The sequence below is a fragment of the Carica papaya genome, chromosome 2 (genome assembly GCF_054855325.1).
Source record: "Carica papaya isolate Zhongbai chromosome 2, ASM5485532v1, whole genome shotgun sequence".
NCBI lineage: Eukaryota > Viridiplantae > Streptophyta > Magnoliopsida > Brassicales > Caricaceae > Carica > Carica papaya.
The window spans coordinates 29,019,893-29,036,201 of record NC_142310.1 but is presented as its reverse complement, the minus strand read 5'-3'; the positions used below and the strand labels follow the sequence as shown (position 1 = coordinate 29,036,201).

The window sequence follows — 16,309 nt, the reverse complement described above, 5'->3', positions numbered from 1 at the left end:
AAGCACAGTCAGTCGACCCCGCCCTAGTAACCCGCAAGAAGAAGGCAGAACAGGGAATGAGCTCAGAATTTCAGATCTCTGCCGACGGATTGATTCGTTTCAAGGATAGAGTGTGTGTTCCAGACGACAGTGAGTTAAAAAGAGACATCATGACAGAGTCCCATAGTTCAAGGTTCGCCATGCATCCAGGAAGTACGAAAATGTACCAAACTATGCGACCTCGTTTCTGGTGGAATGGGATGAAGAGAGATATAGCCGACTTTGTATCTAAGTGCTTGGTATGTCAGCAGGTCAAAGCAGAACACCAACGCCCGGGCGGGTTACTTCAGCCTTTACCGATTCCAGAGTGGAAGTGGGAACATATCACCATGGACTTCGTATCGAGACTACCCAAGGCACGATCGGGACATGATGCTATATGGGTAATTGTTGACTGACTCACTAAGTCTTCCCACTTCCTGGCCATCAGAATGACTGATCCTTTGGACAAGTTAGCAAGAATGTATATCCGGGAGGTAGTCAGACTGCATGGAGTTCCAGTAACAGTGGTATCCGACAGGGATCCCAGATTCACTTCTCGGTTTTGGAATAGTTTCCAGCAAGCTATGGGAACAAAGCTGTCATTTAGTACTGCTTTCCACCCCCAAACTGATGGACAATCAGAAAGGACAATTCGTACGCTGGAGGATATGCTCCGAGCTTGTGTCCTTGACTCCGGGGGCCATTGGGACGACCACCTACCCCTGATAGAGTTTGCTTACAACAACAGTTACCAAGCAAGCATCGGCATGGCCCCATATGAGGCGCTATACGGGCGCCCATGCAGGTCACCGATCTGTTGGGAAGAAGTGGGCGATAGAAGGTTGTTCGGCCCGGATTTGGTAGAAGAAACCACGTCCAAGATAGTTAAGATCAAAAAGAACATCCAGACAGCTCAGAGTAGGCAGAAGAGTTATGCTGATACCCGGAGGAGAGACCTGGCCTTTGAGAAAGGCGACCGGGTGTTTCTTAAAGTCACCCTCTTCAAGGGAATTAATAGGTTCGGCAGGAGGGGAAAATTAAACCCCAGATATATTGGACCCTTTGAGATCTTAGACAAGATTGGTACCACTGCCTACAGACTTGCACTGCCTCCTGAGCTCTCCCGGGTTCATAATGTGTTCCATGTATCTATGCTACGTAAGTACAATCCGGACCCTTCTCATGTCTTGGCTCATGAACCGCTTCCACTCCGAGAGGACTTGACTTATGAAGAAGTACCGGTCAGTATCACGGACCGAGAAAGCAGAATACTCCGCAACCGGGAAATATCATTTGTAAAAGTCATGTGGCAGAACCACACGCCCAGGGAGGCGACTTGGGAACTAAAATCAGAATTTAGGGCCCAATATCCCCATCTGTTCGATTAAGAGTAATGAGACAAATTTGGGGACCAAATTTCTTTTAGGGGGGAGAGTTGTAGCACCCGGAAAAAGGGGCCGAAAAAAAAAAAAAAAAACCACGTCGGCAGCCACGTCAGCAGGCTCGGTCAGCAGTCCCGACCAACCGGGACCTGCCACGTGGCAAGACCACGTCTTTCCGAAACGGGCCACGTTGGCGATCCACGTAGGTGCGATCGGACGGCCCAGATCAAGCGTGCGATCGGACGGCCCAGATTAAATCAAAATGGACGGCTGAGATCAAAAGGGCAAAGGGTTATAAATAGAACCCCCACACCAGACCCCAAACCCTAGCCGCCTGCCGCTCGCCGGAGAAGACGAACCAGAAGCCGACCGCCGCCACCCGCCGCCGCACCGGAGGGATTTCCGACCGCCGATCGAGGTAAAATTCATACTCCCGACTCGTTTTTCCACGTTGATCCCCCCAGTGGCCAAATCGGAGCCAAAATCTCGGCCAAACGGTCAGAAAACACGGCCGAAAGCCAGCGGCGCCGCCGCGCCCCTTCTCGATTTTTGCCTCCGATGAGGCCCTTCCCGGCCTCCGTTTAATGCAATTTTTATATCACCGTGATTACCATTCTTTTCTCTACAGGTTGATCGGAGTCGAATCACCAACAAAGTTAAAGACCAAGAGGTTAACTTGGTGGTCTAAAAGCGCAGGGGAGGGGATTGGCCGGGCAGCACTTTTTTTCTTTTTACACGGCCGGAAATTGAAAAGGGTTGGTTGCCGTTTATGGGTGTGGAATAATTAAAGCAAAAAACAAACTTGGACGGCAGCTCTTTTGGTAATTCAAACAGATCCTACGAGTGCCGTTTTATGACGACGTTATGCTGTATGGAGTTCACGTGATCTTGTCCTGTATATTTTTTTATTAATTTCTACAAAAATATGAGTTTTGAGTATGAATGTATATTTCTGTCGTTATATTTGGACATACGTATGGTATCTATGAATAGATATATAATTAAATCCCTTATTTTTGTTTGGTAGCTAATTAGCTTTAAGTTGAGAGGATTACGAAGTGGGTGTATGGGTATATATATATACACCCACAAGAAAACGATGAAAAGAACTAAACAAAACTTTCTAGAATATTGAAATATTCTTATATACCCATGTAATTTTAAAATATATGTAGATATATATATATATATATATACATCTATAATATAAAACAAAAATCATTAATTATTTCTACTGGTCTTTGTAAAAGTAGACTTTGATATTAATTACCAAACAAAATAACATATTCCAAGAATAAAGCTGTTCAATGTTTTCTAACTTCATAACTGATGATAACTTAAGAGAGGACAAAATTTTGGATTGGCTAAGGACCAATTCCCTAATAACTAAAAGAGTGATGATTTCATTTCCATTAGAAGTAGAGTGGGTGTATCTAGTCCTCTTCAAATCCACCTTCAAAGTTGTCCCCATCTCCTCCATCTCCTCCGTAGTCCATCTCTTCTGTGGGTGGTCCCTGATCCATATCTGCAACATTTGCAAAAGGCATACTACTTCCGTTCTCGGCCGCCAACCCGCCATCTGCAACCTCTTCTTCTTTGTTCTTTACATTCATGGTCTCCAAATTTTCATCAGTAAAAAATGAGACAAAGGGCTTGGAAACCTACAATGAATATTTTGTTATTTTAACTTTGTTGTAATCATAGTTTTTGACTTCCGGAATTGTCCTACTTATTAGCTGTTGCAAGTAATTCAAGAAAAAGAAGGTTTACCTTAAAAAAACGATTCCTCTTCTCAGCACTTTCCAAAAGGTTCTTCCAGTGCTCATCAGTTCTTAATGCTGCTGCCGAGCCAACCACCTAAGTAAGCAATCAAATTTCTGATCAAGCAAGGAAATAGAGAAATCTAATTCTCCATAGAAGCCCCAGTCAAAAGCCATACCAATACAGAAGACTTTGCTCTCGTAATCCCGACATTCATTCGCCGAAAATCAGAGACAAAACCTATGCCTCTATCTTTGTTTGCCCTAACACATGAAAAAATTGCAACATCCTTCTCTCGGCCCTGAGAAGAGAAACAGAGATTTTGTTTTATACCACAATATCCTTTGGGTTAGATTAGATGATTCACCAGGCAACAATATATTTAATATAAATGCACCATAAAATATTTACCTGGAAACCATCAACAGTGTTGATATCCACAACTTTTTCTGACTCCACCCCAAAAGTTTCCCGAAATCTTTCTTTAAATAGCTTGACTTGATAACTATATGGAGATATGATAGCAAGCTGAGAACTTGACTTCAGCTGTGGGTAAGAAGATACTAATTTATGGTACATGAGGAGGACAAACTCAACTTCGTCAACATTTACCCAAGATCCACTTCCTGAAGGCTGGGACTCCTGTCCTTCTTGAATATCAAAGAAGGCAAATGGTCCAAAGCAACGGAAAATGTGCCATTCACGACTTGTCTGATCTTCAACATCAGGTCCATCTTCCAGTGCTTCATTATAAAACTCCTTCGAAGGAAAGTGTCTGATCTGCTCAACAAAGTATATATGGACAGCTATAATTAAGAGATGACAGTCTAAACTGCTGATGGATTTGGTTTTGTAAAAGTTCAGTTGTAATAAAAAATAAAGTCTCAAAGCCATAATATCTTGCCTCAGAAACCTAACAACTGCATATATTCAACTCCTTCGTGGTTGTTGGGGGGGGCGGGGGGAGAGGGGAGGTGATCGAAGTTTACAAGAAAATTAAACACAGCTTGTTTTCTTTCGACAGCAATTACAATTAGATAGATTAGGCAACCAACAGAGGTTAATTAAGACTTGAAGTAATGAAACCGTGAAAATCTCTCATAAACTTCGATCAAGGACTCTGCTTACCTCCGGATGCATCCGGTACTGGGTCTTGAGCATATTTACTGGATAACCAGCCCTTTGAAATCTCTTGAACAAACTTGTCCCGTAACTTCAAGAAGGAAGAAGAAATAGAAAAATGGAGAGAATGAATCAGTATGATAAGTTTTACGTAAATGAAACTTAAAAATCAATTTTTATCACAAATATGTTCATACCCAAATTTCTCAGCAACAGGAGAAATCACAGTAGCTGGCAGTTGAACGGGATCACCTACCTGAAACAAAAATAAATAAATAAATCAACTCCTCTTTGTGCATATGCTGTCACATTCCCCAGGCCTTCTCATTCAGCTTATATGGACACATATATAGACGTGAAATAATCTACCTAAAGTTTTCATGGCCATCTTGAAGACCAGGGGACTACGACCTGGTAGGTTCATTTAATAGAGTAATGCGTCATGATTAGTGCAAAAAGGTTTTTGTTCCACGATAATGATAAATGATGACGGAAAAAGAAATATTGAAGGACGAGAAAAGTACTGCCAAAGTATACCAGAAATACTTGTTTGCATCCACTTGTTAAAGGGACAAGAGTTGCAGGTTCCACCTGTTTAAGTAGTAAAGAACATATGAGATTTTTTTTTTTTTCAAATAAAGTAAAGAACAGATAAGATTAATATAAAGGATGTAAATAAACTGCAAAATTCTTGGCTTTTGAGAGAATGCATGTGTACTAAGCATGTAGACACGCATACTACTGTTTTTGAAGACCATTAGTGTGGGACCATCAGGCTTATCGGGGTTAAGGTATAGGCCAGATCATTTTAGCAAGGAGCTTTTTTGCTGGTCTGTATACTATTTGGACAGTGTTACAATTTACAGAATGTATTATGGAACATTTCATGTAATCATTAGTTGATTTCCTATATATATTAACATTAATAAGGTAATTTATGTTATCATATATAGATATCTCTTTTATGTATATATCCCTACCCCATTGGAATAAAACGACAAGAAATATTCAATATTTTCCTAACTCTTTATCCGGTATCAAAGTTAGGATTAGAGTTTTTGAAGTCAGATTAGATTAGACCAAAAGAGGGGTTGAACAACCAATTCCTGGTGCTGGAGGTAGTCGACAGAATCAACCTCCGACTAGTTCAGAGTGCTGCCGGCACTGTGGTGAAGCAGAAGAGGCAGAAGAAGCAGAAGAAGCCAAAAGAAACCAGATCTTCCATGCGCATTAGGAACTAGAGGCGCGGCTTAGCAAGATCACGTGTGAAACCATAACGCCGAAGAGGAGGAAGTTGAGGCAATGCCAGATTGCGGGAAACCTTGCGGCTTGACTAGATCTATGCGTGAAACCAGAAAGTTGGAGAGGAGGAAGCTGAGGCGACGCCAGATTGCACGAAAACCAGATTCCAATAGGTATTCGGCGTGGTTTTTGCAAGATCCATTCTGGATTTAGGTGCGGATCCGGGTTCCATGGTGATTTATGGCCAAAATGAAAGATAATTTTTTGGTGTTTCTCGGCAGCGGTGTGTGGGTTTGTGGTGGTGGTGCGTGGTGGTTTAGGTGACTGCGTGTGGTGGCGCATGGGAGTGCATAAGTTACTCCAGTGGTTGTGCACGGTGGTTCATTTCGCGCAATGTTTCCGGTTGTTGGTTTTCTAAGTGTTTCAGATGGTTTTCATTTAATAGTTTAATTCTTGAATTGAAATGAGTGGTAATATTGTCTGCTACTATTACTATGAGTAAGGGCATATAAAGTGGTATAGCAACAAATTACAGAATCAGAAAACACAAACCATTAATATTGCTGCTACTACTACTACCTCATATTCTGAGATAACTGTTTTGATTTTAGCTGACGAGTATGCTAAATTCTCTGCTTTTGCTTAATTAGATAAAAAATGTCTTATCTCCTCCTCAAATAGATGAGTGATTGATTCTGATGCTATGTCATGAACCATTTAGGGTAAAATAAAAGGAAAGGAAAGGAAAGTTAGGAAATTCACACAAAAAGACAAAATAATAAGAAAACTAGGGTTAGGGTTTGTCAATCCTGATCAGCTCATCAATCCTGCAGCTGACACCTTAGCCATCCTCATCTCGCGACAGACATCGGACTCACCACACCGTGTAATTTCAACAAGTTGATTCTGCCAACAAGAACGTCTCCCTTATTGCATTTAGGTCTATAAATGACCATCTTTCATCGTCTGTAAAGGAATGGAAATTAATCAATAAAAATATTTTGTTTTCCTTCTCTTCAACATTCTCCAGCTTCTTCTCTGTTCTTCTTCTTCTTCTTCCCTATTTTCTCTTCAGATCAAACCCATGTCTAAGGTGTCTGACAAGATGGTATCAGAGCTTGAACCGGCGGAATCCTACGCTGGAGTCACACCTCGCACCCGGTCCAAAGGGAAGGCAACACCAGTCGAGCTGGAGAAACCCAAAACGATCGAACTCTCTGTGAAAGATGTCGATTGAAAACTCACCTCCTTCATGAAAAAAATGTACGAGATGAAGCGTGAATTTCAGCATCAATTCGAGTACCTGGCAAAGCTGATACGTGGCCGAGCCCGCACTAGGAGAAACCCAAAAAAGACTCAGCGAATTTGACGACCAAAACCCACGACGTAGAAGATTCGCTTCTCCTTCCGAGCAACGCGAACGGATTGGGGATTCTGACACCCGCGGAAGACCGGCCGAAGCCGATGGATCTGCATGGAGAGGGAGGTTTGCTTCCTCTCCCGAGCGGTAGCCATCTCCCCGTTGCTCCCCCGAACAGCATGCACGACATAAAAAGGTTTCAACCCTTATTTATGCCTGGTTCACTGGACCGAACCGGACAGTGGAGGAAGTGAACCGGCCTGATCCGACTCGATCCAGTCTGGATCAATCTAACCCGACCCGACCCGGTTTGAATTGAACCGGATTTGTTCCAGCCCGAACCGGCCCAATGGATCCTCTGACTAGAAATGGTTCTACCCAATTTCTTTTGCTTCCCAAGGTGGAGATTCCACTTTTTGAAAGAATAAACCTACAAAGGTGGAGTAGAAGGTGTGAAAAATATTTCATGATCCACAATATTTCTGACGAGCAGAAAGTGGCGATTGCATCATTGTACTTAAGAGAAGTTGCCGATATATGGTACCGTGGATGGCAAGCCAAAATTAATGTCATAGATTGGGAATATTTTGTGGAAGAACTTTGTCGTAAATTTGGGGGACCATCACGAAAGAATTTCATAGAGGAATTTACCAAACTATCCCAAATAGGTATTATTCTCGACTATCTAGAAAAATTTGAACACTTTCGTTCTCTTATAGATGCAGATAACCCAACACTTTCAGAAATATTTTCATATCCACTTTTATTAGTGATCTCAGGCCACAGTTACAGCCCATGCTAAGACTCCTCAAGCCGCAAACGCTTAATCAAGCATTTGAACATATCTTACTACAGGAACAACTTGTTATAGAATTGTCTTGAAGTTCATATCATATTGATAAAGTTGTTAAATTCGCGAAAGTATCTGAAACAAGAAATAATGATCAACTGCTCCGAAAGGATATGAAACCTAGAAGAGCAACAGCTACTTGCTACAAGGGTGGAGACCGGTATTTTTCAGAACACCGTTGTTCAAATAAATCCGTAATGGCCATGAAGGAAATTGACACGAAGGGTCTTTAAAAGGTTTTCCTAAATCAACCTGGAGGACAAGGTTGATACTCAAGGAGAGGGTATTGTCAGGAACTATTTAGGGTAAATAAAAGGAAAGATAAGTTAGGAAATTCACACAAAAAGACAAAATAATAAGAAAACTAGGTTTAGGGTTTATCAATCCTGATAAGCTCATCAATCCCGCAGCCGACACCTCAGCCATCCTCATCTCATCCCGCGACGGACGTCGTGCTCACCACACCGCGTAATTTCGACAAGTTGATTCCGTCAACAAGAACGTTTCCCTTATTGCATTTAGGTCTATAAATGGCCATCTTCCATCGTCTGTAAAGGAAAGAAAATTAATCAATAAAAATAGTATGTTTTCCTTCTCTTCAACATTCTTCATCTTCTTCTCTGTTCTTCTTCTTCTTCCCTATTTTCTCTTCAGATCAGACCCATGTCTAAGGTGTCTGACATGTTACAGATCACATGACAGGTAATTTTAATATCTTTTTTAGTTTTCGACTACACAAAACAACTTTTCTTATAACCATCACTGATGGGTTGACCTATAACATTATGGGTTCCGGAATCACAAAATCAACTTCATCTACTACTCTGTTATCTGCATTAAAGTCTACCTAAACTTACCTTTAATCTGATTTATGTGTGTAAGCTTATTAAAGATCTAAATTTTTGTATTACGTTCTTTCCTGATCATTGTGCTCTTCAAGATCTTATGACGAAGCAAATTATTGGTAAATGACATGTATCATATGGTCTCTACATTCTTGATATTTGAGTATCTCGATCATTTTTCTACTCTAATGTTGTTTCTCTATTTAAAACACATTGTCAATTGAGAGATCCTTCTCTCCCTATGTTGAAGAAGTTATTTTCTCAGTTTCATTATGTATAGTCACTTGATTGGGAGTCATGTTAGTTTAAAAAACATCACCATAATCTGTCAAGTTTAAGAGCTAATAGATGAGATGAGTCAACTTTTGATTTAGTTCATTATAATGTTTGGGGTTCATGTTCTGTTTCGTCCAAAATAGAATTTAAGTATTTTGTTACGTTTGTGGATAATTTTTCTCGAATAACTTGAATATATTTTATGAAGAATCATTCTAAAATATTTTCTTACTTTTGTATTTTTTCTACTGAAGTCAATACCTAATTAAATATTTTTGTGCATGTATTGAGAAGTGATAATATTAAAAAATATATGTCAGATTCATTTCAGATCTATATGACTCAATATGGGATTCTTCATAAATCCTCATGTGTTAATACACCATCTCAAAATAGAGTTATCGAGATAAAGAAAAAGTATTTACTTGAGACAATTCGAGCCCTCTTATTCCAAACGCAAGTTCCTAACCAATTCTGAACTGATGTTGTTTCCACGACTTGTTTCTTGATTAATTGTTTGCTATCTACAACACTCGATGGAGATGTTCCTTACAGTCTTCTTTTTTCAAATAAGTTTTTGTTTCTGATGCAACCTAAGATATTTGGTAGCACCAGTTATGATCGAGATATGCAACCTAATGTGAGAAAATTGGACCTAAAGGATTTGAAATGCGTTTTTTTGGGATACTCTTGCCCTCAGAAAGGATACCAATGCGACTCTCCATATCTTAATAAATATTTGGTCTCAACTGATGTGATTGTTTCAAAAAATAAATCGTTCTCCTCATTGTCTAATTCTACATGTCAAGGAGTGGACAATAAGTGGCTAATCTATAAGTTCACACCAAATGTCTCTACTGAGCAAACAAATAATAGTATTTCTCCGATGATGTGTTTCTACCTCTACTTGAGCAAGCTGATGATAGTGTTGGTGTGTCTCCGACTCAAGTACCGCCACCAATTGTTCACAAGACCACAGATTAATGATTACATGTTCTGCATCAACTCACTCGTCATTTGATTCTACCTCACAGAATTTTATCTTCTCATTGGTCTTCGCAAAGGTAAACATAGTGCACAATTCTTAACACAACTTATCTCTTACTAATTTTATTTCATCTGATCATCTGTCTCCCTTGTCTAACTCTTTCATTATTTTTATAGATTCAATTTTCATATTCAAGACAGTTAAGAAAGTTTTGAATAATCCTGGTTGGCATAATACAATGCTTAAGGAAATAAATGCTCTCAATGAAAATTATACTTGGGATTTGGTGGATTTACTCAAAGGAAAAAAAGTCATGAGATGCAATGGGTATTTTCAGTCAAAGTAAACCTAAATAGTTCTATGGCAAGACTTAAAGCCAAACTTATAAAAAAAGACCATGCTCAAACTTATAGGATGGATTATTTTGATATCTTCTCTCCGGTAATCAAACTTACATATGTTAGTTTATTCATTTCTATTGTGACATCTCAAAATTTGCTCTTACACCAGTTGGATATCAAGAATGCATTCCTTCATGGCGACCTCCTAAAAAAAGTGTATATGAAGCACCCACCTAGGTTTGTTACTCAAAGGGAGTACGAAAAAGTCGGTCATTTGAAGAAATCTTTGTATGGTTTGAAGCAGAGTTTTCGTGCGTGGTTTGACAAAATTAGTGAAATAGCTTTGGAATTTGGGCTAAAGAAGAGTAAGTGTGATCACTTGGTCTTTTATAAACAGTCAACAGCTGGTCTTATACTTCTTATTATTTATGTTGATGATATTGTCATTACAGGAGATAAATTTGTAGGAATATCCTCTTTCAAGTCATTTTTATATATCAAGTTCACACCAAAGACTTGAATTAGTTAAAATATTTTTTGAGCGTAAAAATTACAAGAAATAAGGAAGAGATTTTTTTGTCTCAGATGAAGTATGTATTTGATTTACTTGCAGAAACTGAAAAGTTAACAGCTAAATCATGCAACACACAAGTGGTGCTGAATGTACATCTTAGCAAATATTATAGTGACTCCCTTGATGATCCGAAAAGGTACAAATGATTAGTTGGAAACCTCAATTACCTCACAGTGATTCGTCAAGATATTGCATATCTTGTTAGTATTGTTAGTTAATATATATTTGTACTTATAGTTAAACATTGAAGGACTTTGAAACAGATTTTGTGCTATTTAAAAGGTACTTCAGGACTTGACATATTGTTTACCAATCATTGGCACACTCATATTGAATATTTTGCAGATGTTGATTGTGCTGAATCTAAAATTAATAGAAAGTCCACTACAGGGTATTTTGTTTTTGTTGGTGGGAACCTGGTATCATGAAGAAGTAAGAAGCAGACCGTTATGTCCCGGTCCAGTGCAGAGTCTGAATACAGAGATATGGTCCAGTCCATATGTGAATTCTTATAGATACAACACCTCTTAGCTGAAGTGGGTTTGAATCTCATATTACCTTCAGAACTCTAGTGTGATAATCAAGCTGCCCTTCATATTGTCTCAAATCCAGTATACCATAAAAGAACCAAACATATCGAGATTGATTGTTATTTCATCCGTGAGAATATTCAGAAAAACTTGATATTTACCGATTATGTGAATACAGGGGAACAATTAGATAATATATTCACAAAGGCTTTAAATGGAACCCGCACTTAATATTAGGAACAACTAGATAATATATTCACAAAGACTTTAAATGGAACCCGCACTGAATATCTTCGTAACAAACTGGACATGATTAATATTTATGCTTCAGCTTGAGGGGGAGTGTTACAACAGTACAGAATATATTACGGAATATTCTCATGTAATCATTAGTTAATTTCCTATATATATTAGCATTAATAGAGTTACTTATGTTATCATATATAATATCTCTTCTATGTATATATATCCCCAAACCATTGGAATAAAACGACAAGAAAGATTTAATATTTTCCTAATTCTTTACAGACAGGAATAAACTAGCGGATATTTGAAGACTGTTCTTTGCAGGACAACCTCATCTAGGAGAAGATGACTTTTCTGGCTTCCTTTTGGGCCAAGACTCATGGGAAACTCTCTAACATCTCCCTCACTGTCCTTCATAGAAACTGGGATGCTATAGTCACTTGATTTGTTTTCTTTTTGTATTTTTTGTTTTGATTTCCTTTTGTTTCAGCTGAATATCTTATCCATTGTTCTTTTTGTAATATTTTCTCCCTTTCATTGATAAAATTTCTTTTTCTACTAAAAAAAAATAGGATACAACCCCCAATAAATCCATAAGTGGTACTCTGTTGTTCAAACTGTCTATAAATAAACTGTACAGATATTTCTCTCATTGTTTAAAAGCGCAACAACCTTGTAGTTGTATTTTCTGTTCCTGTGATCATGAATTGTGTTCACCTTTTTGTCTTTCTTTTTCCTACCTCTTATAACATCTATCTTTTTATACTGCATCAACCATCCTATGAAGTTGTTAGCTAGAGTGAATATTTTCCTCATACTATGGGAATAATAGCACTATATTTCCTACTTGTTTGGTTCACGAAGCAAGGGCGAATAAGCCTGAATCTAAAAGTGTGTATACTAGTAATAACCATGATGTTGTTCAGTTGACAAAGTAGCAATTTAATGGAATTACAATTCCTTTATTCTTGTAATTGGGATTCATAACTTGAGGGGTGTGACTCCTCATTTTCTTTACAATACTTATTCCTTCCACCTTTATTCCATCCAATGAACCAAATACTCTAGCAGATGTGTCAAATAATGGCTATAAATCCTTTAGTTGCTATTACCCAAAACAAGGTGGGTTTAATTAACAAGCTACTCATTTCTATAAATGACATGATACAATGAAGGGTTAAAAGCACATCATGAAGGTTGATCTTATAAATAGAAGCATTATCTTCTGCAGTCTTTTGCTGGATAAAAATATTTCAGGATGTCCTTAATGCCCTGTCAACTAAACTCCTTGGTTTTTTTCTCATGAACAGAGTTACTTTTTGTGCACCCTTTTCTAAGATTGACCACCGAATATATACATCTGCTACAAACTTTAGAAAATTAATTACCACTCCGTATTCAAGCCCTGACCCACACTTTTAACAACGGTTGTAGGCACAAAAAGAATATAGAAAGATACTTACAGCTTGTGCAGCTTCATCTATTATGACAACATCAAAACCGCGATTTAATTTTGTTAGAAGTGCTGACCCACTAAAGCTGAGGGTAGAGAAGACCTGCCAATGTAGATAACTTAGAGTTCAAATTCAAGTCTGTTGAACTTCAGATCAAATAAAAAGCTAAATTTACATACAATTGCAGCCTCATCCAGAATGGAAGCACGAACGCTATCTCTATCCATTCCCGTGGCTCCTTGTTTCTGTTTATCAGCAGCTGAACCAAGTTTTTGCGCTACCTGAAAGGGAAATCTCTGATGTCAACTTTGATTACTGGCACACAAGATCAAATGCTCAATCACATATCTTTTATTGATACTTTAGATTGCCCACAATCGTCCATAGATGCTAACAATTGATCTGTGCTTACCAGTGATATTTGTTTATATATTCCAGCATTAAAACTTCAAACAGCAGATATGATTTTTTTTTCAATGCTTAACCCATTCCCTGATCCAGAAAATTTCTGGATGTGCAGAAACTTTAATTTTGTGGGGAAGATGCAGAAGACCTTTAGACTTCTACATTGAAATTAATGGTTCTTTCTGAATGAATGTAATAGAGATATCAGTAAAACACTATTCAACTCCACCTTCTTGACCCAGTTAGGTTGAAATAGCTTCCTTCATTTCATATCGGAATTGAACATTTTTATGCAAAAGAGCTCAGGCGTGATTTGAATTCTTTTATGCAGAGAGGGTCATCTATATTTATTAAAGATGTAAAACATGATGATTTGAAACATGATCATGATAACATTGTAACAATAAGATAAATTATTGATTTAGTTCTTAAGCTACGCTCTATGTAGCAACTGAGTTTCGAATTTTATAAAATTGTCAAAAAAATGTGATTTTTTGATAAAACTCTTTTAATATAGAAATAGCAAAAACTTTTTATGCCTTGCTTAGGTGACAAAACAAAATCATTTAAGAAATATTTAACATGTTCAGACTAAAAAGCGATAGTTATTTCAGACCTCTTCTTCACTAATAAAGGTTATAGTCATCTTCATGATTTAAATAAAATAAAGTACTCTTATTAAGTTATTAAGGTTGACTTTCAGTTGTATAAGTTTCATTCATTAGAAAATGAATATAACACAGAGAATTTTTGACAAAATTCTACAGATGTGTAAAACATTGTGGGTCGAAACAAATTTTTAAGTCTAAGTACCAACCAAAGCATGACTAATAAATTAATTACTCTTATTAAGTTTGTTAAGGTTAATAACCAGTATAACTTACACTAAATAGAAAATAAAGTATAATAGAATGAATTTTTTTTCAAAAATTTATGGTTCTATAAAACATATAGATTGAAGCAAGTTTAAGAACCAAATTGAAACATGCTAATAGTTTAGGAACTAAGGGTTCATTTTCTGCAGTTGGCGCTTGTGCTATGACCTTGTAAAAGTACTTTAAAATAACTTTCAGTTAAAGCAAGTTCAAGGTGAAAAACAATATAGTTTTTAGTAAAACTTGCTATGTTATGAAATTTTGTATTGTATTTAATTAATTAATTTTAAAATTAATAATAAATGTTGAAATTGTAAAATTTATATAATAAATAAGAAATTAATTATTATAATATTTAAAGACTATTATTCTCATAATATTATTCTAATAATTTAAATTATTTTAACATGTATATTTGTTTATTTCATTCAATATAAATATTAAGTTTCAACTTTTATTACTTCACTTCAAAATGAATATTAGTTTAATAATTTATAATAAATACGTAACAATTGATAATGAATTAATAATACATTTTTACTTCAAAAATATCTAATTTATTAATTATGAAATATATAATTAATAAATATACTCTTTAAAAATATTATTTACCTCCTTATATCTCAAAAACATTTATTTTCAGCTTTTGATTTCATCTTTATTAAAGGGCAAATAATAGAATTAATCTCTGAAGTTTAAAACTTGTTTCAATTTGATTTCTAATGTTTATTCGTTACAATTTGGTACAAGACACTTTTCTCTTATTTTAAACACTCAATTTTCTTCTATTTTTTAATGAAAAAAACTAAAATAAATTAGGTCATGTTTGAATGTTTTCAAAAATATTTCAAAAGAATGACTTCAACTAATTAATCAACTTGATAGATTAATAAATTAAATGCGCTCAATTTTCCTTCAATTTTCTAACAGAAAAAAACAAAATGGTCTGGTCATATTTGATTACTTTAAAAACATCTCAAAAGAATTATTTTAACTAATCAATCAAATTAATAAAATCAATAAATTAATCATCATATTAGAGCAACTCTTTAATGTTATTAATTTAATTAATTAGCCAAAATTATTTATCAAATTATTATTTTAAAGCATTCGAATATGATCTAACTATTTTAACCTTTTCTATTAGAAAATACAAAGAAGTTGAACATTCGCAACAAATAAAAAATATAAAGAACCAAATTGAAAGGAAAAAAAAAACATAGGTACCAAATTGTAACAAGTGTCAAATTTCGGCGACTAATTTCATCATTTGCCCTTACTTAAAACAAAAAACAGTTTCTGCTTTTAGCATTTTCTGGTTTTTAGTGTTTGACCAGACTTCTACTATTTAACAGAAGAAATAGAATAGAAGCTGGGCCAAACATGCTTAAAATGATAATTTGCTGCAATGATAAAAATGGCAGACAACAGTAGTAATTTGTGTTATGAATGCGTGATTGGCACATACAAGATAATCCAAGGACATTGTGGCAACAGAATGATGTGGCTTAAGACCAATTCGCACAATTTTAGGAGTATACCTGCGGCTATGTTCATCATGAAGACCTGAGAGTAAAAAAATTATATTCAACAAACATAACTAAGTCAAATTTAGGATCAAGTATACATTCTCATTACAAGAGAGGGTAATTCGAACATAACTAAATAGATACTATTTTTATATATAGATCCCTACATTGTTACATTCCACTCAGGATTAGGAAGGATAAAGTAGAACAAATATATGCATTAAAAGTAGGAAATGTATACTTAAAAGAAACATTTCAAATCAATTGTGACTTCAAACATTAATATCAAGTGTCTATTCCTATGAATACGTGAATAAGATGTGAATTTTTTTTTAAAATAAAAAATATATGACGCATATTAAATGGCACCAAGGAAGTACCATCCATTCACAAGATATTTACAAATTTATTAGTATATTGATGACATTCTTAAAATCTTCTAACCGACAAATATCATGATTCAAAACCAAAGAGCAAAAATAATGTAACTATTTATCCCTAATTTTAG

At 36.2% G+C, this 16,309-nt stretch overlaps 1 protein-coding gene across 7 annotated transcripts in view; it reads right to left on the bottom strand.

Moving 5' to 3' along the window:
• Window positions 1–2,610: 2,610 nt before the first annotated feature.
• MAA3 (P-loop containing nucleoside triphosphate hydrolases superfamily protein) overlaps window positions 2,611–16,309 on the bottom strand; it is a 47,923-nt gene continuing 34,224 nt past the window's right edge. For all 7 annotated transcript variants that reach the window (XM_088213928.1, XM_088213922.1, XM_088213923.1 and 4 more), the window contains 10 exons: window positions 15,741–15,838; window positions 13,172–13,273; window positions 13,002–13,094; window positions 4,824–4,877; window positions 4,484–4,542; window positions 4,293–4,377; window positions 3,576–3,944; window positions 3,343–3,465; window positions 3,174–3,260; window positions 2,611–3,064 (listed from right to left, as the gene is read on the bottom strand). In XM_088213928.1, the coding sequence (XP_088070054.1) occupies window positions 2,837–3,064; window positions 3,174–3,260; window positions 3,343–3,465; window positions 3,576–3,944; window positions 4,293–4,377; window positions 4,484–4,542; window positions 4,824–4,877; window positions 13,002–13,094; window positions 13,172–13,273; window positions 15,741–15,838 (1,298 nt within the window). In that variant the 3' untranslated portion in view covers window positions 2,611–2,836. The remainder of the gene's footprint in view (window positions 3,065–3,173; window positions 3,261–3,342; window positions 3,466–3,575; window positions 3,945–4,292; window positions 4,378–4,483; window positions 4,543–4,823; window positions 4,878–13,001; window positions 13,095–13,171; window positions 13,274–15,740; window positions 15,839–16,309) is intronic.